Raw genomic sequence first — 22067 nt, 5'->3', positions numbered from 1 at the left:
TGCATGTAATGTACACCTCCATTATAAGTACTTTGCATTACTACATAATCAAGGAATATAAGATATTCATTCATTAACAAAATAAAATGGACGGTATGCTAGTAAAGTTCAATGACTTAATTTTATTTTATTTTTATTTTTTTAAAAGAGAGGGAGAAGAGTTCGAAATTAATAGATTGATTTAGCAATGGCCTCTATTGCAGTAGGTCACTTATGATTTCCAATGGTTTGGACACGTGGCGTTTTGAGGACTGTTAATAATTTGAACCGTCGGATTTTTAATAGTACAAAATATTAAAAATGTTACCATTGAGGCACGTGAGAGTCCGATGCACAAACACAAGTACTATTCAGAGACTAACGATGAGCAATGTGACTTGTGTCGACAACACACGTGCGATGATGTGCCATCAAAGCAATCAAAATAATCGTCGTTCTTTTCTAATCGCGTCCTTTCTCTCCCCTAAACCCGTTAGACGCAGAAGCACACGGAGACGGAGACAGAGACAGAGACAAAACCCAGATCCCCCTCTTTCCTCAACCAAAAAATTAACGCCATATCCGACTTCTTTCTCTCTCCTCTCCTCTCCCTCTCTCTTTCTCTCTCTACATTTTTCTGATACAATGTAGGAAGAAGAAGATACCCCATTGTTGATTGAAAGCTAAGTCTTTCTCTCTCTCTCTCTCCCTCTCTGATGCACACAACAAATAAGTGTGTGAATGTGAAAGCTAAGTCTCTCAGAAGCACTTTCCGTAGAAACCCAGCAAAATCCATTCCTTCTGGTTCCTCAACATTCACTCTCTCTCTCTCTCTCTCTCTCTCTCTCTCTGTCATGGGGCTTGGTTATTTAATTCCTCTGGGGATTCTGTGATTTAGGCATTCGAGCTGAGATGGGTTTTGCGTTTCGGAGCAATGTGGGTTGAATTGGAGGGGTTTTAGGTATCTTTTTTGGAGGGGCGTTTTCGGATCTTGAGAAACAATGGCGTTGTTTAGGAAGTTCTTCTACCGGAAGCCACCGGATGGGCTTTTGGAGATATCTGAGAGGGTTTATGGTATGCTTTTTTGGGCTTTAGTTTCTTTCAAATTTGGTTTATTGAAGATGATGTTTGTTAAATTTGTGCAATGGCTTGAATGTGGGTTGTGTTGCTGGTATTTTTCCTTCTTTTTGTTCCTTTTTTTTCGTGTGTTGTTGTTAGAAACTCAACTAAGAGCTGCTTGTTTGCAATTTGAGAAGATGTCTATATTTGGAGATGCATATTTACTGTGCCTTTTGGGATTCCAAAGAATGAAGTGAACTGCATTAGTTGGACAGAATCTACATGAATGGAACTGCATTAGTTTGACCAATACAGACATTGGGGAGGCTCTGTTTAATATGTCCTGGGAATAGGGTTTAGGGTTGATTTGTGGGCACACGCCGGACAAGTTTCAAGTTCCCGTATATTGCTAGAATTTTTTATCTGGCAATTAACTATTGTGCTCTAAAGTTGAAAGAAGAAATGAATCTAAAGTCGCTACTTCGTTTGCACACAGACACAAATTGTGAAACTTTATTTTGGTGTGGTAATGTACAAATTTTGCACAGATACAATGTATGCATGAATGTGGAATTTATCAAATTTTTGTGTTCTTTATATACTTCCTAATATGTATATCCTTCAACAGTTGAATGCTGATGAATGTTTCAGAAGGAAAAAGTTTGTTTTGTATTTGCTGGCTTGTTCACGTGTTCTGTGTATAGTTTTGCCCTTACGCTGCAGAAGAATCTAAACCATGTATATTTACTTGTTGGTAATTGTTTTCTCTACACATGTAGTTTTTGATTGCTGTTTTACCACCGACGTTTTGGGAGAAGATGAATATAAAGTCTACATAGGAGGCATAGCAGGACAACTGCGTGACCAGTTTCCTGATGCGTCATTCATGGTCTTTAACTTTCGAGATGGAGAAAACCAAAGCCTGCTTTGCAACATATTGTCTGAGTATGACATGACAATAATGGACTATCCTCGCCACTACGAAGGTTGCGCACTACTCACAATGGAAGCGATCCACCACTTCCTGAGGTCAAGTGAAAGCTGGCTTTCACTCGGGCAACATAATGTGCTCTTGATGCATTGTGAACGAGGTGGTTGGTTGGTATTGGCATTCATGCTGGCTGCACTCTTGATTTACAGGAAGCAGTACACTGAGGAGCACAAGACGTTGGACATGATTTACAAGCAAGCACCTAGGGAACTTTTGCAGTTAATGTCACCGTTGAATCCCATGCCTTCGCAACTGAGGTATTTGCAGTATATAACAAGAAGAAATGTGGGATCAGAATGGCCTCCACTGGATAGGGCGCTTACGTTGGACTGCATCATCATTAGATTTATTCCTAATATGGATGGAGAGGGAGGTTGCCGTCCAATATTTAGAATATATGGACAGGACCCTTTTATGGCTGCTGATCGAACTCCTAAAGTTTTGTTCTCAACTCCAAAAAGGAGCAAATTAGTACGACATTACAAGCAGGTGGTTGAAGTCATTTTACTCTCATTTATATGTTTTTTCTTTTGGTAATTGTAGATTGTATTTTTCTCTTCCTGAACAAGGAAGAGCTTTTTGTTGGTAATTTGTTCTCATGTGCTTGGATCGTTTACCCTTCCAACCGTACTCTTAAGTTCTTAACTGCCCTATTGGAAGTTGCTGGAAATCTGTTCTCATGTGCTATTATCTTAAGTTGGATAGTTGCATGTCATGGTTTCTTTTATCTATATGTTGATGCTTTGCTTTGAACTTCGTTTTAATTCTTAACTTCTTGGTGCAGGCAGATTGTGAACTAGTTAAAATTGATATACATTGCCATATCCAAGGTGATGTGGTTCTAGAGTGTATTAGTCTGGATGGTGATCTGGAACACGAAGAGATGATGTTTCGGATCATGTTCAATACGGCCTTTATAAGGTCCAATATTTTGATGCTTAATCGTGAGGACATAGACATCTTATGGAATGTTAAGGATCAATTTCCCAAGAATTTCAGAGCAGAGGTACTCATCTACCCTTTGCGTTCTCCTTTTTGTTTAGTGAAATTTCAACTCATGTTTAGGAGCACATGGTAATCATTATCACTACTGTTAATAATTTTATCTGGATGAAGGTTCTTTTCTCGGAGATGGATGCTGCTTCTTCTCTTATATCTATTGATTTGCCTGGTATGGAGGAGAAAGATGGCCTTCCTGTGGAAGCTTTTGCAAAAGTTCAGGAGATTTTTAGCAACGTAGATTGGCTAGATCCAAAGGCAGATGTAACGCATGTGCTCCAGAAGATTGCCTCGTCAGGCGTTCTTCATAAACTGGATAGTGCTTCTTTGCATAATGTAGAAACAGGCAGCTTGTTGCTGGACTCAACTCCTGAAAAACTTAAATCAGAAGTGAAGTCATCAGAAAATGATATCAATAGTCCCACATTCATGGCTCAGGGGAAACATGATAGTGCTTCTGGTTATACTACAGAGACAGGGAGCTTTTCGCTTGAATCAATTCCTGAAAAACTTCGTTCAGAAGTTAAATCAATAGAAAATGATGTCAGGAGTCTCACATCTGTGGCTCAGGGAAAGCATGATGGTGCTTCTGCTCATACCACGGAGACAGGCAACTTATTGTTAGAATCACTTCCTGGAAAAGTTAAATCAGAACCAAAGGCAACAGAAAATGTTATTAAATCAGAAGTGAATTCATCAGCAACTGATATCAAGAGTACCACATCTATGGCTCATGGGAGACATGATAGTGCTTCTGCTCATGCTACAGAGACAGCCAACTTGTTGGTAGAATCACTTCCCGAATGCCGCAAAACAGAACCAAGGGCATCAGAAAATAGTATCAAGAGTCCTCCATACATGGCTCTTGGGAAACTATCTATCACCAACATTCAACCGTCTCTAGACAGCGGTTTAATCAGAAAAAAGATTGAACCCCAAGATCTACAAGCTGCTCTCCTACACCCTACCCATTCTAAAATCATATCTCAGCGAGCACGTCAAGGTTCCCTATCTGCACCAGTTTCATTTTGTAATTCCTTGCAAGGATTGCCTGTGCCGATATCAAGATATCAAAGTGCACCCTCAGCTCTTGGCATTACAGCTCTGTTGCAGGATCATGCTACATATAATAGGGAAGACCAAAGCCGACAGCCTGAAACTGTATCTCCCCCATCGCATGCCACATCAGCTCCCGATTTAACTCTACGGTCTCTACCTAAATCTGTCCAACCTGGTAAGTTGTCTTTTCCCGCACCACCACCTTCTTCGTTGCAATTTTCTGGGCTTGCAACTGTAGAAAAGGTTTCTGTTGCTACTCCACCTTCTCCTCTGCCACTAGAACTTCTACAACAAACTTCAAATTCCCCAGAGTCTTTGCTTAACAAGCACACTAAAACTACATTACAGGGTAAAGGTCAGTTAGCATCTGTTCCTCTTCCCCCTCCACCTCCACCTCCACCTCGTAGTCAGTCAGTGACATCTTCATCCTCTGACAGCAAGGGCTCAGTTTCAATTCCCCCTCCCCCTGCACCTCCTCATTTTTCAGGGGCATCTCCATCTTCCCCTGTCAAGAACTCAATTTCAGCTCCCCCTCCCCCTCCTCCACCCCCATCTTTTTCAGGGTCATCTCCATCTCTCTCTGGCAAGAATTTAAGTTCATCGCCCCCTCCTCCTACTCTCCCTTCATCCTTGGAGGAATCTCCATCATCCTCTCTCAAGAACTCAAGTTCAGCTCCCCTTGCTCCTCCCCCTCCTTCATCCTTTCTAGGAACATCATCCTCTGTCAAGAAATCAGTCTCACCCCCCACTCCCCCGCCACCTCCCCCTTCCTTCCAGGGAATGTCATCCTCTGTCAAGAGCTCAGTTTCAACCCCACCTCCCCCTCCTCCACCTCCATTTTCAGGAAGACCACCATCATCCACAGTCAATAGACCCTCCACTGAAGCTCCCCCTCCCCCTCCACTCCCTGGTTCTGCTTCCTCAGCAGTCACGTCTGGCCCCACTCCACCTCCTCCACCTCCTTTACGTTCAGGCCCTGCCTCTACTTCAACTGTAACACCTTCTGCTCCACCACCGCCCCCTCCTCCAGCTTTGGCACCAAAGGAATCCTTATCCCAGAATGCTGTACCTGTGCCACCTGTACCACCTCCTCCTCACTCCAATGGGGTATCAAAATCTAGTGGTTCCCCCACATCCAACTCCAGGGATAGTAATGGTAATATTCCTTCAATTCCTGGACCACCGTCTGGTGTTCCATTTAGTCTGAAGGGACGGGGCCTCACGCGTCCAAGTTCCAGAAATCAGCCTCAACCTAAAAAGGCCAATCTAAAGCCATATCATTGGCTAAAATTAACAAGAGCGATGCACGGAAGCTTATGGGCTGAAGCACAAAAAGCTGATGAAGCAACCAAGTATGCCATTTTTTGTAAATAATTTATTAGTTTCTATAAATTCATACAATTGGCTCCCTATTATTCTGAATCTGTTTACTCTGCTCCAGGCCTCCAGAGTTTGACATGAAAGAACTCGAGAGTCTTTTTTCTGCGGCTGCTCCAAATTCAGAGAATGGGAATACGGGAGGAAAATCTGGTGGTCGTGCCAAAGGACCTAAATCTGAAAAAGTTCAGCTGGTAATTTGCATTGCATACTGGTTTTACTTCATTTGCGGGTAACTAGAGTTGTGTCGATCTGTTAATGCAGGGTGGGCTTACCTGACCTAGTGTACATCAGTAATGTTCCTCAACGGGTCCTTCAAGGAGCATTTTGATGTGTTGTGTATATTAAGGATCAAATTATTAATTCAGCAGTATGTGCAAGTGGAACTTCATAGTATGTTTCCACAGAGCCAATAGCAATTGTGCTTGGTCATAAAGTCTATTATTTCTTGCACAAGCTCTCCTTTTTTGGCATGTTGGAAAAATCTTGTAAATGTGTTATTGCTAGTTAACTGGCTTGAAATGAGGATCTGTCTAGCGTGTTTCTGGTTGTACCTTTTTATTTTGTATTGAATTAATTGAATAGTCTTCCTTTGCCACCTCAATTGTGATGAGAAATTTACTGGTTCTTGCAGATTGAGCTAAGGCGGGCATATAATTGCGAAATAATGCTTACTAAAGTTAAAATCCCTTTGCCTGATTTGATGGTAAGCTAAACCTAAATGGACATGTTATCTTGTATATCCTCAACAGTTTGAGTTAGTCTGTGGTTCTATAAACAAATAAATGGGAGTTAAATACTGATTAAGTTACAATTTTAAAACTTCAAATACTAGCAAGTAGTGACTGTTTCTTTGCTGAAAAGATGCATGATATCAACTGGTGTTCTGATTTTTGGATGTTGGGTGCAATGATCTTAGTACAGAAGTTCCTACATTAATGATAGCTTGTCTAATTTGTTCCTTTTCTTTCCTGCTGACATCTTTCAGAGTTCAGTGCTTGCCTTGGACGATTCTGCATTAGATATTGATCAGGTTGAGAACCTCATAAAATTTTGTCCAACAAAAGAAGAGATGGAATTACTCAAGGTACTCTTATCTCGTTGTAATCTTCTGCTTCATGCCACTGTGAGAGCTTCTATAAAATTCCCTTGTTATTTTTACTTCAAATTGCTTACAATAAGTATACAAGGCTTCTGTTTTCTGAGTAACAAATCATGCTTTGGTGCTCAGGGTTACAATGGAGACAAGGAAAACTTGGGAAAATGTGAACAGGTGAGTGGATTTTACGTTTTCCATCTTTCCCTTACCTCTCCTTTCTTTTCAATTGAGAATTCATTTTGTTGACAGCAAGGCAAGTGCTGTCTTTATAATTCTGCTCATTTAATTATATGCTAGCTTCTTGTTGCTTACTGTCGGCTGAAATAAAATATATTTTGGTGTCAACTGCATAACTCTTAAGATGCTCTTTGAATTTAGTCTTAGTTTTGTATTAGTACTGAACTCTTTGGGAGAAATCACCTTGATAAGAATCTTAATTCCCATCTCCCAGTGTCTCTCTACATTTTATGCTTTGATTAATTACTTTGTGCATTTTATGACAGTTTTTCCTTGAACTAATGAAAGTTCCACGGGTAGAGCCCAAGCTTAGAGTTTTCTCATTTAAAATACAATTCCATACCCAGGTGAGGGGACTGTATTATTTCCCAATGCTTTCTGTTTCTGTTGTGCTTCATGTTATTCACATGTCCATGGTGTTGCAATTTGTTAGGTTTTCGATCTCAGAAGGAATTTGAACACCGTCAATTCAGTGGCTGATGAGGCAAGCAACTTTTCATTTTTGAGTACTTATGTTTTCATCTGTGATTGATAAGTTCACCTCTTAATCTATTTCCACTAACGTGCTTATCAGATCAGAAGTTCGGAAAAGCTGAAAAGGATCATGCAAACCATTCTTTCTTTGGGTAATGCCTTGAATCATGGGACTGCAAGAGGTGAGTGGATTTTGTTGGTTACCATTTTGTGTTAATACATCATTATGATGTATATGATTTGAAGACGTGGTGAATCACTGCATACATCGACTATGGTGTGATAAATGAAACAAAGTTGCAAGTTAGGGTTGGGCAGATGTGTAATTGTTGCAAAAATGTTATAAAATAAGCTCATTTTTCCTTGTTTTGCGTTGATTAATTTTGTTCTTAGTCTTTTTAATTATACCTGTAGGTTCTGCTATTGGATTTCGATTGGATAGTCTCCTTAAGCTCACTGATACACGAGCCCGTAATAACAAGATGACTCTCATGCATTACCTCTGTAAGGTGATTTCTTTAAAGCCTTTTAGTCCATTCTTTTAATCTTTTGTGGAACTTTTCTCCTTCACTTGGTACACGTTGATCTGGAGAAGTTTAAGCATATAGAAAACGTTCATTTGGTTAAGTCCCAAACTGATCTTATAGATGGAGTTCTTCTACAAGTGTATAATTTTTAACTTCGACAATTCTATAAAATTCCTCTCCAACAAACCACAGGTGCTTGCGGAGAAGCTGCCAGAACTTCTTGATTTTCCGAAAGACCTAGTTAGTTTGGAGGCTTCAACAAAGGTATTATGCTTCCTTTTTTTTCTTTCTCCCTTAATTCTTGTAGGTAAAGTGAACTTTTATACATTTGGTGCGAATGAGCTAAATTTTAATTATGATGTAGGTACAATTGAAATATTTGGCAGAGGAAATGCAAGCCATTAGTAAAGGGCTAGAGAAGGTTGTGCAAGAGTTGACTGCCTCCGAAAATGATGGTCCTGTGTCAGAAACGTTTTGCAAGGTGACAAACATAAACTATTTGGCACATTTGGCTTGCAGAAACTATATTAGATGACATAGTTGGCTCACATATAAAACTTAAAGACCATCATAATAAACACTTGATCACCGATGGCAAAGTTCAACAACTGCCTCTCATTCAAGTTGTTGTACAAAGATCATAATGTGCTTGTGATTTCATCCTGTTTTTGGTAGATCTATTTTGATGCTAATTTAATTTATCTACTGAGAAATGTTCAGACGCTAAAGGAGTTCCTTGGTCATGCTGAAGCCGAAGTGAGGTCGTTGGCGTCACTTTATTCTACTGTGGTATGTCTCAATTTTTTTAAGCTGTTGGGTTTGCTTGTGACATCTTAAGAGAAACATTGTTAAACCTACCTTCAACGTGGTTGCCTTCAGGGGAGAAATGCAGATGCATTAGCTCTTTATTTTGGGGAAGATCCTGCTCGTTGCCCGTTTGAGCAAGGTACATTTTTTCTAACTTTGTTGTGTTTCTGATTTTCTATGAACCGTAGGTAATTCTTTTCATCCATAAATATTCTGTGCCGATTCAGAAGTAGTCTTGGTCTATACCCTCTGCGTTGAGTGTCGCGCATTCTTAGGAACATGCAAACTGTTTATTGATCCTCTGACTAGATGCTAAGAATGAAGTAATGTGATTTCACGGACAACATTTACTCTTTAACTGCATTATCGTATTTTCGGATTGATTTTTGAAATTTGTCATGCAGTTGTATCTACTCTATTCAACTTTGTGAAGTTGTTTGTCCGAGCGCATGAGGAAAACTGTAAGCAGCTTGAATTTGAAAAGAAGAAAGCACTCAAGGAGGCGGAAAATGAGAAGATGAAAGCGGGAAATCTTTCCAAAAAAGAGTCCGAGCTCTTGATACAGAACCAGTATGAGTGCCAGCATTAAGTCGTAATGATACATATCACCTTTGTTCCCTTTCGCAACCAAAGCTGTTCTCCGGTGGATATATTTTTTCACTCCATGGATTAAATCCGTTGAAAGGTTCAGAGGATCGTGAACACAAATACGGCTGAGACATCCAATTCTGGTGACGTGCAGAAGAATGTTTTGCGTCTTCATTTTAAAGTAAAGCCGGTGGTGTACAGAAGGGAGAAGTCACTTTAAGTAGTAAGCTCATTTCGTCCTCTAATATTGTTTTTGGGAACTTCTGATCCGTCTCTTGTGATTTCATCGTTGTTTCCGTTAATTCGGTTTAATGTTTTCTGGAGCAGAGATGCTGGAGAGTATACGGAGTCGGGTTCAACAAGCTACTTGTACCATATGAATGAAGAATTTTGTTGTATAAATATACACAGTAGCTAGCTTTTTAGGTTTCCTTTTCGGCTTTTCCCATCCCTAATTTTAGTTGTAGGGATGTAAATCTTTGATACAAGGGAATAGAAAAAGGCAATATAATCTAAATTTTTTGAGAATGGGCCATATGAATGACAAACATCGGAGCATATGCTCTAATGTATCTTATATGTTAGGATTTTTACCATTAGATTTAACGGCTTAAATTCCGGTGAATAGGATACATCGAAACATACTAGAAAATCTCATACGAACAAAGACAATCGAATGGGATGCAGAAAAACTACTATTTGCTCTCCCTCCCAAGGACTCGAATGGGATGCAGAAAAACTACTATTTGCTCTCCCTCCCAAGGACTCTTGGCATAGAGGAAAGGACAAAGACCGGAGCTATGCTTTTTTGGTAGGTTTTTGGTCTTTGTCTTGAAGCTCTAGTCAATTGTGCTTTTTGTCTACAACCTTGGGTTGGTATTATTATTCAACTAAATGGATGATGACATGGTGAAAATGGCTAATCATGTGATATATTCAAATCCCTAGTCCAATTTTCCATGACGTATAGCACCAACCACTCATGTCACTCTGGGCACACGTGTTCAAGTTTGAGACTCTAGGGGAGCGCGGAATTGAAAACAGGACCTTGGATGAATGAATAAATACTCAACCACTTAAATTGCAAGCCTTTCAATATTAATACTAGCTCGTTTAATTAATAATTATGGTTGAATTACAGCAGATAACTTACAAAATACAATATATGTTGAAAAGTAAAGATGAATGATTTTTCATTTTGAGGTGATCGAAAGGGATAAGACATGAAGGAAACTCATCATTTCGTGGGAATTTTAAATGATAAGCTTTATTAATGCGTTGTCCGTCTTCGACCGTCAAGTTTGACAAATTTGCTTCATTTCTTTCTTCTACGTATCTTGACTATAAGGAGTTATCCGCTCCAATCTATGAATTTGATATTTGCAGGTCTTGCAATCGAACGTGCAACTGTAGCAGCTAAAGTTTGTGTGAAATTAGGATCCTTGGTTAACGAAGCAACGTAATCCTCAACTCTTCCGGGGCTAACCATGCTTTGAGGGCTTCCCAATCCTCCATTTTCTTGATTACTGGATCCCGAGAGACTAAGATCGAGCGTTACAGGTTCCGGCAGAGAGGGACTTATATTAATCACGTCATTATTAGTTCCGATACCACTTGAAGGAAAATTAACGGGCACAATTACGTTCTTATGTGAACATGAAAATTGTCCAAATGGTACAGAATCATTGATGGCGTCATGGTTGTGCTCTCCTTCGTATGTCGCCACGAGGATGGAATCATCCTCTATGTACCTCTGTACCTAAATTTCAGGCAGCGGAAAACACAGGATAAACAAGTTTAGCTAAAAGAAAAAAATATTAGTGAATTCATTTGCAAATTAATTAAAAAAAAAACTTAATTTCTTTGGGCAAATGGTTCATTTATACGTACCTTCTTTTTGACAGGGCATCGAGGAGCGAAGGAACACCTGAAATAAGCTCGAGGGGATGAAGGGTTGTCTTTGGTGACCTTCTGTCCATATTTCCTCCATTGATATCCATCTTTCACAATCTAATTAATTTCGTTCAATTAAATTCACAATTAATATTAATAAATAAACCTAATGCTTTTAGGTTTATATCTAATTAGTCTAATTTTCTACATTATAAGGGAGGACTTGACTTACAAGGCTGTTGTCTTTAGAATCGGTTTTCACGAGGACCTGTGATGTCTTATTGTGGGATGCCGGAAACTGATCGGGATGCTCATCAGTTCTCTGTCTCTTGCTCGTAATCGCGCTGTTGATATTCGTGGTCATGATATGTCGATGATCACACGGTTGTTGTTGGATATGCATTTGGCGCAGCTGCTGCTGCTCATGTGTTGAGCGCTTGGTGGTCAAGTGTTGAAGCAGGAATCTTAGGATTTCATTCTCTTTCCTCAAACGTTGCAAGTCTTCTTGAACACTGTCTACAACCTGATCACGATCATCAGCCATAATACAAAAGCAAAATCATCAAACGATCTCATAAATTATTCAACCCTAGGTCACGAAGAGTCCGTGGGGGTTAACTCAAGCGATGATGGTGCATGCAGAAATGGGATAGGATTATGCTACGTCCAAGGAAAGTGGTGAGAGTGCGTGTAGAAATGCGTAAGGATTATGCTAAGTTCAGAGTTTAATTCCCTCCGTTAAACCCATAAATCATAACCGCGTTTATATAGATCAAATTCAGTACCTTTTGCTTGTTAAGGGTATGAGCATCCATGTTTATAGATTCAGATAAGTTGATGTAAAGATTCAAGAACCTGCAGATTGCTGAAATAAGTATATTGTTAACAAGCTAGGGAGAAGAACAATATATAATCCGATGAAGTAGCAACACACACACACACACATATAGCTACAGGTTTAGGGTATTTGTTGGGGGTCTTGAATCTTGCTGTCAAATTCAAGGAACTTTCACAATTGATTCAACGAATGTTTAGTGCCTTCGATTCCTGGCATGTCTGAGAATTTGTGTTGAAATATTAAGTAATATAATGAGCGTGTTGGAAAAATATATGATATGACCACTAGTGACGCTCTGATTACACGTAACATGCAACGACGTCACCACATGCTCGTCATCATGGGAAACGACGTAAGTTTAGTATTAGTCCGACATGTTTGTTCGGGGAGCCTTTTGAATCTTGACGCTTGCTTATGTTATGGTCTTCGACGGGTCACTTTATTTCACCTTTTGCCTTTTAATTTTCCAAGATTGTATAAAAACAAAGAAAGAAAACGAAACGTGGCTTGTTGGGATTTGCTTTTAGGGTGTATTTGCAACGTTATTGTTGTTGTAAGTACCTAATTATTACATAAAAAAAACTTAATTAGAATAATAGTTTCGTAGTGATAAGGTAGTTAGAAGATTGTTCTTGTGGTAAAAAAATTGGATTTAAATTCCTATACTGAAATCTATTAAAATTTGGACCCAAAATTAAAGGTTCTGTCAACTCTTCGTTAATCGTGAGCACGTGGGATTCACATGCTAACAATTAATGCAAAATTCTGTTTTAATCGCATATGTGTGGCTCACATGCTAGCAATTAATGGAGAGTTGACGAAATTTATAATTTTAGAACTAAAAACTGATAGACTTCACCACATAGATTTAAAACCTAATTTTTTTTTACACACAACATCTTTCTTTCGACTTTTCTATCACTACGGGGACTAATAATCAAATTGGACAAAAAAAAAAAAATTCCATTACTTAAGTGTCCATTCTGTATATATATTCATCACCTAACAACTTTTTTTTTGAAGACTTTCAAAATGCATTATTTTTAATAATAGGATTGAAGATTCAAACAATGAATCTTTGTGACCATTAGAAAGAAAAAGACAACCAAACTAAAAGCTAGCTGGCAATGACGAAACCAAGAACTTGGAGAAGAAGGGCCCCGAACACGAACCCTATAGGAGAAGGTTACAAATCCAAAATTTTTTTTGGTGAATGTTATATTTATAATTTTCTTTCCTTAGGAGTAGTGGTTGTATTTAAATCAATTTAAAAAGAGAAAAAAAATATTTAAATATGTAGGCATGAAGTTTTCTTCCTCGCCATAGGCTATAAGCAATCGGCTATGGCTTCACTTTTCGACGTTAGAGGCAGAAGGCAAGAGCTTTTCCATCTCAGGGAGATCTCATATGGTGTACATTGTAAGGGCCATGTCAAGCCCCTCTGGTGCTCTGTCCCTTCCAGTTGGTACATAAACGTCTTTGACTATGTATACTTCAACTTAACACTACATAAAACGTATTGGAAAATAGTTTTCACAATGTTAACAACTTATAATTATAGACGAGTCTTCTCTCTAATTAAGCCCCTAATCATTTACCCTGAGTAATTAAACCTTACTTCCATATGGCTAGCTACTCGTTGTGGTAATCAAAGATGGAATTGAAGAAGATAGCGATTTGCTGCAGTGATGGAAAACAATAATGTCTATGCACTCTGGTGTGTGTTCCATTCTCATAACATTTAACAATTTAACTCACTAACGCCTATGAAAAAAAAAAGGGATGAACTGCCAATTTTAGTCTCTGAATTATTACCTAAGTGAAAATTAGGTCTCTAAACTACTTTTTTTTCCAGAAAAATTAGTCATTGAATTATAAAAATCTACCTATTACATCCCTAATATTAGATTCAAAGCTACTATATTCAATTTTTCATCAATTTAAGTCATGTTACTTGCATGTGATACACATTGGAGGATAGATTGGTAACTTTCCATAAACAAATAGTGTATGAAGTTAACTTTGGAAGGTAAATTAGACGTTAGATTCGTAACCTATATGAAATGTTAAAGGCTTATAGGCGAGAAAATGATGGTAATACACTCTACAGTGTGTCAAGTGACTTAAGTTGACGAAAAGTTGGATAAAATAGTTTTGAATACATAGCAGAATGAAATTAGCAATTTTTAATGAATTTAGGGACTTATTTTACAAAAAAAATTATTCAGGGACCTAATTTTAACTAAGGTGTTAATTCAGGGACTAAATCGACACTTCACAAAAAAAAAATAAAAAAAAAAAAAGAAGAAAAGAAATTGAAGAAGAGTAATATTTGCTAAGTGGCAATGACCAATGGGAACATAATACCATCCCACAAAATAAGAGAGATTTTTCAGTAAACTCGGAATACAAGGCGAAACCCAACATGTTATTATATAATTAGAAAAAAGTTTTCATTTTAAGTGTCTCTCTATGATACATGGTGCTCCATATCGTATTCTGGGCACAATAATTTCTCCGTGAAATAGTAAACAAATAAAGAATGTAAGCGTACGGCAAAGGCACCTCAAGGAACCAAAAAGTCTTTGTATTTTTTTCATACTCAGAGGTCGTCGTTAATTGAAGTCAATTATGAAAGGGCTAAATTTCCACAGACAAAGTACCAATTGACTAACCAACAAGGAGAAGCTGATCAGTGGACCATGCACGAAACCTCCCCACCAGCGCCCACTTCATCACATGACTCGCTTCACTCTTCCTTTGTAATATATGCTGAGAGATTATTTTAAGTATCATGTATTCAAGGAGTATTTCACATATTATAATATAAGTAACGGACATAATTTAAGTATCATGTATTCAAGGAAAATTTCATACGAACAAAGACCATCGAATGGGATGCAGAAAAAACTACTATTTGTTCTCCCTCCCAAGGGCTCTTGGTATAGAGGAAAGGACAAAGACCGGAACTATGCTTTTTTGGTAGGTTTTGGTCTTTGTCTTGAAGCTTTAGTCAATTGTGCTTAGAGAAGTGTTATTGGTACTTCAAAAATCTCATTCTACACTCCTTATAAGTTTATTTTTCTTTCTAAATATAAAAAGTTTGGAATGTAGGATGAGAATTTTGGAGTGCCAATAACAATTCCCTTGTGCTTATTGTCTACAACTTTGGGTTGGTATTATTATTCAACTAAATGGATAATGTGCGACATGGTGAAAATGGCTAATCATGTCATATAATCAAATCCCTAGTCCAATTTTCCATGATGTATAGCACCAACCACTCTCATGTCACTCTGGGCACACGTGTTCAAGTTTGAGACTCTCATGGAAGTGTGGAATTGAAGACATGACCTCGGGTGAATGAATAAATACTCAACCATTTAAATTGCAAGCCTTTCAATATTAATACTGCTCGTTTAATTAATAATTATGGTTGAATTGCAGCAGATAACTTGCAAAATACAATGTATGTTGAAAAGTAAAGATGAATGATTTTTCATTTTGAGGTGATCGAAAGGGATAAGACACGAAGGAAACTCATCATTTCGTGGGAATTTTAAATGATAAGCTTTATTAATGCGTTGTCCGTCTTCGACCGTCAAGTTTGACAAATTTGCTTCATTTCTTTCTTCTACGTATCTTGACTATAAGGAGTTATCCGCTCCAATCTATGAATTTGGTCTATTTGCAGGTCTTGCAATCGAACGTGCAACTGCAGCAGCTAAAGTTTGTGTGAAATTAGGATCCTTGGTTAACGAAGCAACGTAATCCTCAACTCTTCCGGGGCTAACCATGCTTTGAGGGCTTCCCAATCCTCCATTTTCTTGATTACTGGATCCCGAGAGACTAAGATCGAGCGTTACAGGCTCCGGCAGAGAGGGACTTATATTAATCACGTCATTATTAGTTTTGATACCACTTGAAGGAAAATTAACGGGCACAATTATGTTCTTATGTGAACATGAAAATTGTCCAAATGGTACAGAATCATTGATGGCTTCGTGGTTGTGCTCTCCTTCGTATGTCGCCACGAGGATGGAATCATCCTCTATGCACCTCTGTACCTAAATTTCAGGCAGCGGAAAACACAGGATAAACAAGTTTAGCTAAAAGAAAAAAAATACTAGTGAATTCATTTGCAAATTAATAAAAAAAAAAACTTAATTTCTTTTTTTGGGTAAACATAAAAAAAAATAAAAAAACTTAATTTCTTTGGGCAAATGGTTCATTTATACGTACCTTCTTTTTGACAGGGCATCGAGGAGCGAAGGAACACCTAAAATAAGCTCGAGGGGATGAAGGGTTGTCTTTGGTGACCTTCTGTCCATATTTCCTCCATTGATATCCATCCTTCACAATCTAATTAATTCGGTTCAATTAAATTCACAATTAATATTAATAAATAAACCTAATGCTTTTAGGTTTATATCTAATTAGTCTAATTTTCTACATTATAAGGGAGGACTTGACTTACAAGGCTGTTGTCTTTAGAATCGGATTTCACTAGGAACTGTGATGTCTTATTGTGGTATGCCGGAAACTGATCGGGATGCTCATCAGTTCTCTGTCTCTTGCTCGTAATCGCGCTGTTGATATTCGTGGTCATGATATATCGATGATCACACGGTTGTTGTTGGATATGCATTTGGCGCAGCTGCTGCTGCTCAAGTGTTGAGCGCTTGGTGGTCAAGTGTTGAAGCAGGACTCTTAGGGTTTCATTCTCTTTCCTCAAACGTTGCAAGTCTTCTTGAACACTGTCTACAACCTGGTCACGATCATCAGCCATAATACAAAAGCAAAATCATCAAACGATCTCATAAATTATTCAACCCTAGGTCACGAAGAGTCCGTGGGGGTTAACTCAAGCGGTGATGGTGCATGCAGAAATGGGATAGGATTATGCTACGTCCAAGGAAAGTGGTGAGAGTGCGTGTAGAAATGCGTAAGGATTATGCTAAGTTCAGAGTTTAATTTCCTCCGTTATAACCCATAAATCAAAACCGCGTATATAGATCAAATTCAGTACCTTTCGCTTGTTAGGGGTACAAGCATCCATGTTTACAGATTCAGATAAGTTGATGTAAAGATTCAAGAACCTGCAGATTGCTGATATAACTATACTGTTAACATGCTAGGGAGAAGAACAATATATAATCCGATGAAGTAGCAATACACACACACACACACATATATATAGCTATAGGTTTAGGGTATTTGTCGGGGGTCTTGAATCTTGCTGTCAAATTCAAGGAACTTTCACAATTGAATCAACGAATTTTTAGTGGCTTTGATTCCTGGCATGGCTGAGAGTTTGTATTTCGCAGTAATGTAATGAACGTGTTGGAAAAGCATATCTGATTACACGTAACATGCAACGACGTCACTACATGCACGTCATCATGGGAAACGACGTAAGTTTAGTATTAATGCGACATGTTTGTTCGAGGTGCCTTTTGAATCTTGGCGCTTGCTTATGTTATGGTCTTCGACGGGTCACTTTATTTCACTCTTTTGCCTTCTAATTTTCTAAGATTGTATAAAAACAAAGAAAGAAAACGAAACGTGGCTTGTTGGGATTTGCTTTTAGGGTGTATTTGCAACGTTATTGTTGTTGTAAGTACCTAATTATACACAAAAAAAACTTAATTAGAATAATAGTTTTGTAGTGATAAGGTAGCTAGTTAGAAGATTGTTCTTGTGGTAAAAAAATTGGATTTAAATTCCTATACTGAAATCTGTTAAAATTTAGACCCAAAATTAAAAGTTCTGTTAACTCTTCGTTAATCGTTAGCACGTGAGATTCACATGCTACAGTTAATGCAAAATTCCGTTTTATTCGCATATGTGTGGTTCACATGCTAGCAATTAATGGAGAGTTGACGAAATTTATAATTTTAGAACTAAATCCTGATAGACTTCACCACATAGATTTAAAACCTAATTTTTTGTTTTACGTACAACATCCTTCTTTCGACTTTTCTATTACTACAAGGACTAATAATTGAATTGGACAAAAAAAAAAAAAATTATTCCATTACTTAAGTGTCCATTCTGTATATATATTCATCACATAACAACTTTTTTTTGAAGACTTTCAAAAATGCATTATTTTTAACAATAGGATTGAAGATTCAAACAATGAATCTTTGTGACCATTAGAAAGAAAAAGACAACCAGACTAAAAGCTAGCTGGCAATGACGAATTCAAGAACTTCGAGAAGAAGGGCCGAACACGAACCCTATAGGAGAAGGTTACAAATCCAAATTTTTTTTTGGTGAATGTTATATTTATAATTTTCTTTCCTTAGGAGTAGTGGTTGTATTTAAATCAATTTAAAAAGAGAAAAAAATATTTAAATATGTAGGCATGAAGTTTTCTTCCTCGCCATAGGCTTTAAGCAATCGGCTATGGCTTCTCTTTTCGATGTTAGAGGCAGAAGGCAAGAGCTTTTCCATCTCAGGGAGATCTCATATGGTGTAGATTGTAAGGGCCATATCAAGCCCCTCTGGTGCTCTGTCCCTTCCAGTTGGTACATAAACGTCTTTGACTATGTATACTTCAACTTAACACTACATAAAACGTATAGGAAAATAGTTTTCACAATGTTAACAACTTATAATTATAGACGAGTCTTCTCTCTAATTAAGCCCCTAATTATTTACCCTGAGTAATTAAACTTTACTTCCATATGGCTAGCTACTCATTATGGTAATCAAAGATGGAATTGAAGAAGATAGCGATTTGCTGCAGTGATGGAAAACAATAATGTCTATGCACTCTGGTGTGTGTTCCATTCTCATAACATTTAACAATTCAACTCACTAACGCCTATGAAAAAAAAAGGGATGAACTGCCAATTTTAGTCTCTGAATTATTACCTAAGTGAAAATTAGGTCTCTAAACTACTTTTTTTTTTTCAGAAAAATTAGTCATTGAATTATAAAAATCTACCTATTACATCCCTAATATTAGATTCGAAGCTACTATATTCAATTTTTCATCAATTTAAGTCACGTTACTTGCATATGATACACATTGGAGGATAGATTGGTAATTTTTCATAAACAAATAGTGTATGAAGTTAACTTTGGAAGGTAAATTAGACGTTAGATTCGTAACCTATATGAAATGTTAAGGGCTTATAGGCGAGAAAATGATGGTAATACACTCTACAGTGTGTCAAGTGACTTAAGTTGACGAAAAGTTGGATAAAATAGTTTTGAATATATAGCAGAATGAAATTAGCAATTTTTAATGAATTTAGGGACTTATTTTACAAAAAAAATTATTCAGGGACCTAATTTTAACTAAGGTGTTAATTCAAGGACTAAATCGACACTTCACAAAAAAAAAAAAAAAGAAAAAGAAAAAAAAAAGAAAAGAAATTGAAGAAGAGTAATATTTGCTAAGTGGCAATGACCAATGGGAACATAATACCATCCCACAAAATAAGAGAGATTTTTCAGTAAACTCGGAATACAAAGTGAAACACAACATATTATATAATTAGAAAAAAAATTTCATTTTAAGTGTCTCTCTATGATACATGGTGCTCCATATTGTATTCTGGGCACAATAATTTCTCCGTGAAATAGTAAACAAATAAAGAATGTAAGCGTACGGCAAAGGCACCTCAAGGAACCAAAAAGTCTTTGTATTTTTTTTCATATTCAGAGGTCGTCGTTAATTGAAGTCAATTATGAAAGGGCTAAATTTCCACAGACAAAGTACCAATTGACTAACCAACAAGGAGAAGCTAATCAGTGGACCATGCACGAAACCTCCCCACCAGCGCCCACTTCATCACATGACTCGCTTCACTTTTCCTTTGTAATATATGATGAGAGATTATTTTAAGTATCATGTATTCAAGGAGTATTTCACATATTATAATATAAGTAACCGACATAATTTAAGTATCATGTATTCAAGGAAAATTTCATTCGAACAAAGACAATCGAATGGGATGCAGAAAAACTACTATTTGTTCTCCCTCCCAAGGGCTCTTGGTATAGAGGAAAGGACAAAGACCGGAACTATGCTTTTTTGGTAGGTTTTGGTCTTTGTCTTGAAGCTCTAGTCAATTGTGCTTAGAGAAGTGTTATTGGTACTTCAAAAATCTCATTCTACACTCCTCATAAGTGTATTTTTCTTTCTAAATATAAAAAGTTTGAAATGTAGGATGAGAATTTTGGAGTGCCAGCTTATTGTCTACAACTTTGGGTTGGTATTATTATTCAACTAAATGGATAATGTGCGACATGGTGAAAATGGCTAATCATGTGATATAATCAAACCCCTAGTCCAATTTTCCATGATGTATAGCACCAACCACTCTCATGTCACTCTGGGCACACGTGTTCAAGTTTGAGACTCTTGGGGAAGTGCGGAATTGAAGACATGACCTCGGGTGAATGAATAAATACTCAACCACTTAAATTGCAAGTCTTTCAATATTAATACTGCTCGTTTAATTAATAATTATGGTTGAATTGCAGCAGATAACTTACAAAATATAATGTATGTTGAAAAGTAAAGATGAATGATTTTTTATTTTGAGGGGATCAAAGGGATAAGACACGAAGGAAACTCATCATTTCGTGGGAATTTTAAATGATAAGCTTTATTAATGCGTTGTCCGTCTTCGACCGTCAAGTTTGACAAATTTGCTTCATTTCTTTCTTCTACGTATCTTGACTATAAGGAGTTATCCGCTCCAATCTATGAATTTGGTCTATTACTGCAGCAACTAAAGTTTGTGTGAAATTAGCATCCTTGGTTAACGAAGCAACGTAATCCTCAACTCTTCCGGGGCTAACCATGCTTTGAGGGCTTCCCAATCCTCCATTTTCTTGATTACTGGATCCCGAGAGACTAAGATCGAGCACTACAGGCTCCGGCGGAGAGGGACTTATATTAATCACGTCATTATTAGTTCTGATACCACTTGAAGGAAAATTAACGGGCACAATTATGTTCTTATGTGAACATGAAAATTGTCCAAATGGTACAGAATCATTGATGGCTTCGTGGTTGTGCTCTCCTTTGTATGTCGCCACGAGGATGGAATCATCCTCTATGCACCTCTGTACCTAAATTTCATGCAGCGGAAAACACAGGATAAACAAGTTTAGCTAAAAGAAAAAAAATACTAGTGAATTAATTTGCAAATTAATTATAAAAAAAAACTTAATTTCTTTGGGCAAATGGTTCATTTATACGTACCTTCTTTTTGACAGGGCATCGAGGAGCGAAAGAACACCTGAAATAAGCTCGAGGGGATGAAGGGTTGTCTTTGGTGACCTTCTGTCCATATTTCCTCCATTGATATCCATCCTTCACAATCTAATTAATTTCGTTCAATTAAATTCACAATTAATATTAATAAATAAACCTAATGCTTTTAGGTTTATATCTAATTAGTCTAATTTTCTACATTATAAGGGAGGACTTGACTTACAAGGCTGTTGTCTTTAGAATCGGATTGCACTAGGAACTGTGATATCTTATTGTGGTATGCCGGAAACTGATCGGGATGCTCATCAGTTCTCTGTCTCTTGCTCGTAATCGCGCTGTTGATATTCGTGGTCATGATATATCGATGATCACACGGTTGTTGTTGGATATGCATTTGGCGCAGCTGCTGCTGCTCAAGTGTTGAGCGCTTAGTGGTCAAGTGTTGAAGCAGGACTCTTAGGGTTTCATTCTCTTTCCTCAAACGTTGCAAGTCTTCTTGAACACTGTCTACAACCTGGTCACGATCATCAGCCATAATACAAAAGCAAAATCATCAAACTGTAAACAGAGAGGGAGAAAAACATGTACACAGAGAGGAAGAAGAAATGTATTTACTATCTTTCACATTACATTCTAACACAGATTACATTGTGTATATATCTAACTATATTGCTTAGTTATTAAGCTAACATAAGACTCTTAAGATATTGACACTTGTCACAATCTTACACAATAGAATCTTAACCAACTTAACTAACAGTACATATATAGTTAACATCCTCCCTCAATCTCAGATGGGGGCTTGCCAAGTCGGAGATTGTAGCAGTGTGTTTGATATAAAGGAGTAAACAACCCTTTCGTAAGAATATCAGCAAACTGTTCATTGGAGGAAACAAAGT

At 37.5% G+C, this 22067-nt stretch overlaps 4 protein-coding genes across 10 annotated transcripts; 1 reads left to right on the top strand and 3 right to left on the bottom strand.

Moving 5' to 3' along the window:
* The first annotated feature begins 471 nt into the window (after nt 1–471).
* On the top strand, nt 472–9724 carry LOC137717787 (formin-like protein 18). 6 transcript variants are annotated; one of them, XR_011065824.2, is made up of 18 exons: nt 472–1053; nt 1818–2518; nt 2814–3035; nt 3146–5439; nt 5529–5658; nt 6099–6170; nt 6453–6551; nt 6696–6737; nt 7067–7147; nt 7234–7284; nt 7375–7456; nt 7689–7783; nt 7994–8065; nt 8166–8282; nt 8522–8590; nt 8681–8747; nt 9013–9419; nt 9524–9724. XR_011065824.2 is itself a non-coding variant. In XM_068457275.2 (17 exons), the coding sequence occupies exons 1-17, from the start codon at nt 981–983 to the stop codon at nt 9195–9197; spliced, it is 4452 nt and encodes a 1483-aa protein (XP_068313376.2). In that variant the 5' UTR covers nt 472–980; the 3' UTR covers nt 9198–9724. The 6 variants fall into 6 exon arrangements, 2 of the variants coding, with proteins under 2 accessions (XP_068313376.2, XP_088554986.1); XR_015965501.1 differs by having other exon boundaries at nt 6453–6590; nt 7689–7778; XR_015965500.1 differs by having other exon boundaries at nt 6453–6590.
* Nucleotides 9725–10286: 562 nt separating this feature from the next.
* Nucleotides 10287–12150, bottom strand: LOC137718689 (WRKY transcription factor WRKY76). 2 transcript variants are annotated; one of them, XM_088698264.1, is made up of 5 exons: nt 12034–12146; nt 11875–11954; nt 11322–11612; nt 11087–11206; nt 10287–10955 (listed from the first exon to the last, which is right to left on the bottom strand). In XM_088698264.1, the coding sequence occupies exons 2-5, from the start codon at nt 11902–11904 to the stop codon at nt 10548–10550; spliced, it is 849 nt and encodes a 282-aa protein (XP_088554390.1). In that variant the 5' UTR covers nt 11905–11954; nt 12034–12146; the 3' UTR covers nt 10287–10547. The 2 variants fall into 2 exon arrangements, with proteins under 2 accessions (XP_088554390.1, XP_068314337.2); XM_068458236.2 differs by having other exon boundaries at nt 11875–12150.
* A 3247-nt stretch (nt 12151–15397) lies between these two features.
* On the bottom strand, nt 15398–17162 carry LOC137718724 (putative WRKY transcription factor 40). The gene is made up of 4 exons (XM_068458264.2): nt 16957–17162; nt 16405–16695; nt 16170–16289; nt 15398–15994 (listed from the first exon to the last, which is right to left on the bottom strand). The coding sequence occupies exons 1-4, from the start codon at nt 16984–16986 to the stop codon at nt 15599–15601; spliced, it is 837 nt and encodes a 278-aa protein (XP_068314365.2). The 5' UTR covers nt 16987–17162; the 3' UTR covers nt 15398–15598.
* Nucleotides 17163–20527: 3365 nt separating this feature from the next.
* LOC148695296 (WRKY transcription factor WRKY76-like) lies at nt 20528–21765 on the bottom strand. Its single transcript, XM_088699199.1, has 3 exons — nt 21392–21765; nt 21157–21276; nt 20528–21023 (listed from the first exon to the last, which is right to left on the bottom strand). Exons 1-3 carry the CDS (start codon nt 21701–21703, stop codon nt 20616–20618), a joined length of 840 nt encoding a protein of 279 aa, XP_088555325.1. The 5' UTR covers nt 21704–21765; the 3' UTR covers nt 20528–20615.
* Between the last annotated feature and the right edge of the window lie 302 nt (nt 21766–22067).

This window comes from Pyrus communis, chromosome 8 (assembly GCF_041283825.1).
Source record: "Pyrus communis isolate YQ-2024b chromosome 8, ASM4128382v1, whole genome shotgun sequence".
In the NCBI taxonomy this organism is placed as follows: Eukaryota; Viridiplantae; Streptophyta; class Magnoliopsida; order Rosales; family Rosaceae; genus Pyrus; species Pyrus communis.
This window is presented reverse-complemented; position numbering and strand designations above follow the sequence as displayed.

Coding starts and splice junctions, on each gene's coding strand:
- LOC148695296 (XM_088699199.1), bottom strand. CDS start 21,703: ATGGCTGATGATCGTGACCAGGTTGTAGACAGTGTTCAAGAAGACTTG. Junction 21,277..21,391: donor ATTCTAAAGACAACAGCCTT/GTAAGTCAAGTC, acceptor GAAATTAATTAG/ATTGTGAAGGATGGATATCA. Junction 21,024..21,156: donor GATGCCCTGTCAAAAAGAAG/GTACGTATAAAT, acceptor CATGAAATTTAG/GTACAGAGGTGCATAGAGGA.
- LOC137718724 (XM_068458264.2), bottom strand. CDS start 16,986: ATGGATGCTTGTACCCCTAACAAGCGAAAG. Junction 16,696..16,956: donor GTACCCCTAACAAGCGAAAG/GTACTGAATTTG, acceptor GATCGTGACCAG/GTTGTAGACAGTGTTCAAGA. Junction 16,290..16,404: donor ATTCTAAAGACAACAGCCTT/GTAAGTCAAGTC, acceptor CGAATTAATTAG/ATTGTGAAGGATGGATATCA.
- LOC137717787 (XM_088698860.1), top strand. CDS start 981: ATGGCGTTGTTTAGGAAGTTCTTCTACCGGAAGCCACCGGATGGGCTT. Junction 8,066..8,165: donor GTTTGGAGGCTTCAACAAAG/GTATTATGCTTC, acceptor ATTATGATGTAG/GTACAATTGAAATATTTGGC. Junction 8,283..8,521: donor TGTCAGAAACGTTTTGCAAG/GTGACAAACATA, acceptor AGAAATGTTCAG/ACGCTAAAGGAGTTCCTTGG.
- LOC137718689 (XM_068458236.2), bottom strand. CDS start 11,904: ATGGATGCTCATACCCTTAACAAGCAAAAG. Junction 11,613..11,874: donor ATACCCTTAACAAGCAAAAG/GTACTGAATTTG, acceptor GATCGTGATCAG/GTTGTAGACAGTGTTCAAGA. Junction 10,956..11,086: donor GATGCCCTGTCAAAAAGAAG/GTACGTATAAAT, acceptor CCTGAAATTTAG/GTACAGAGGTACATAGAGGA.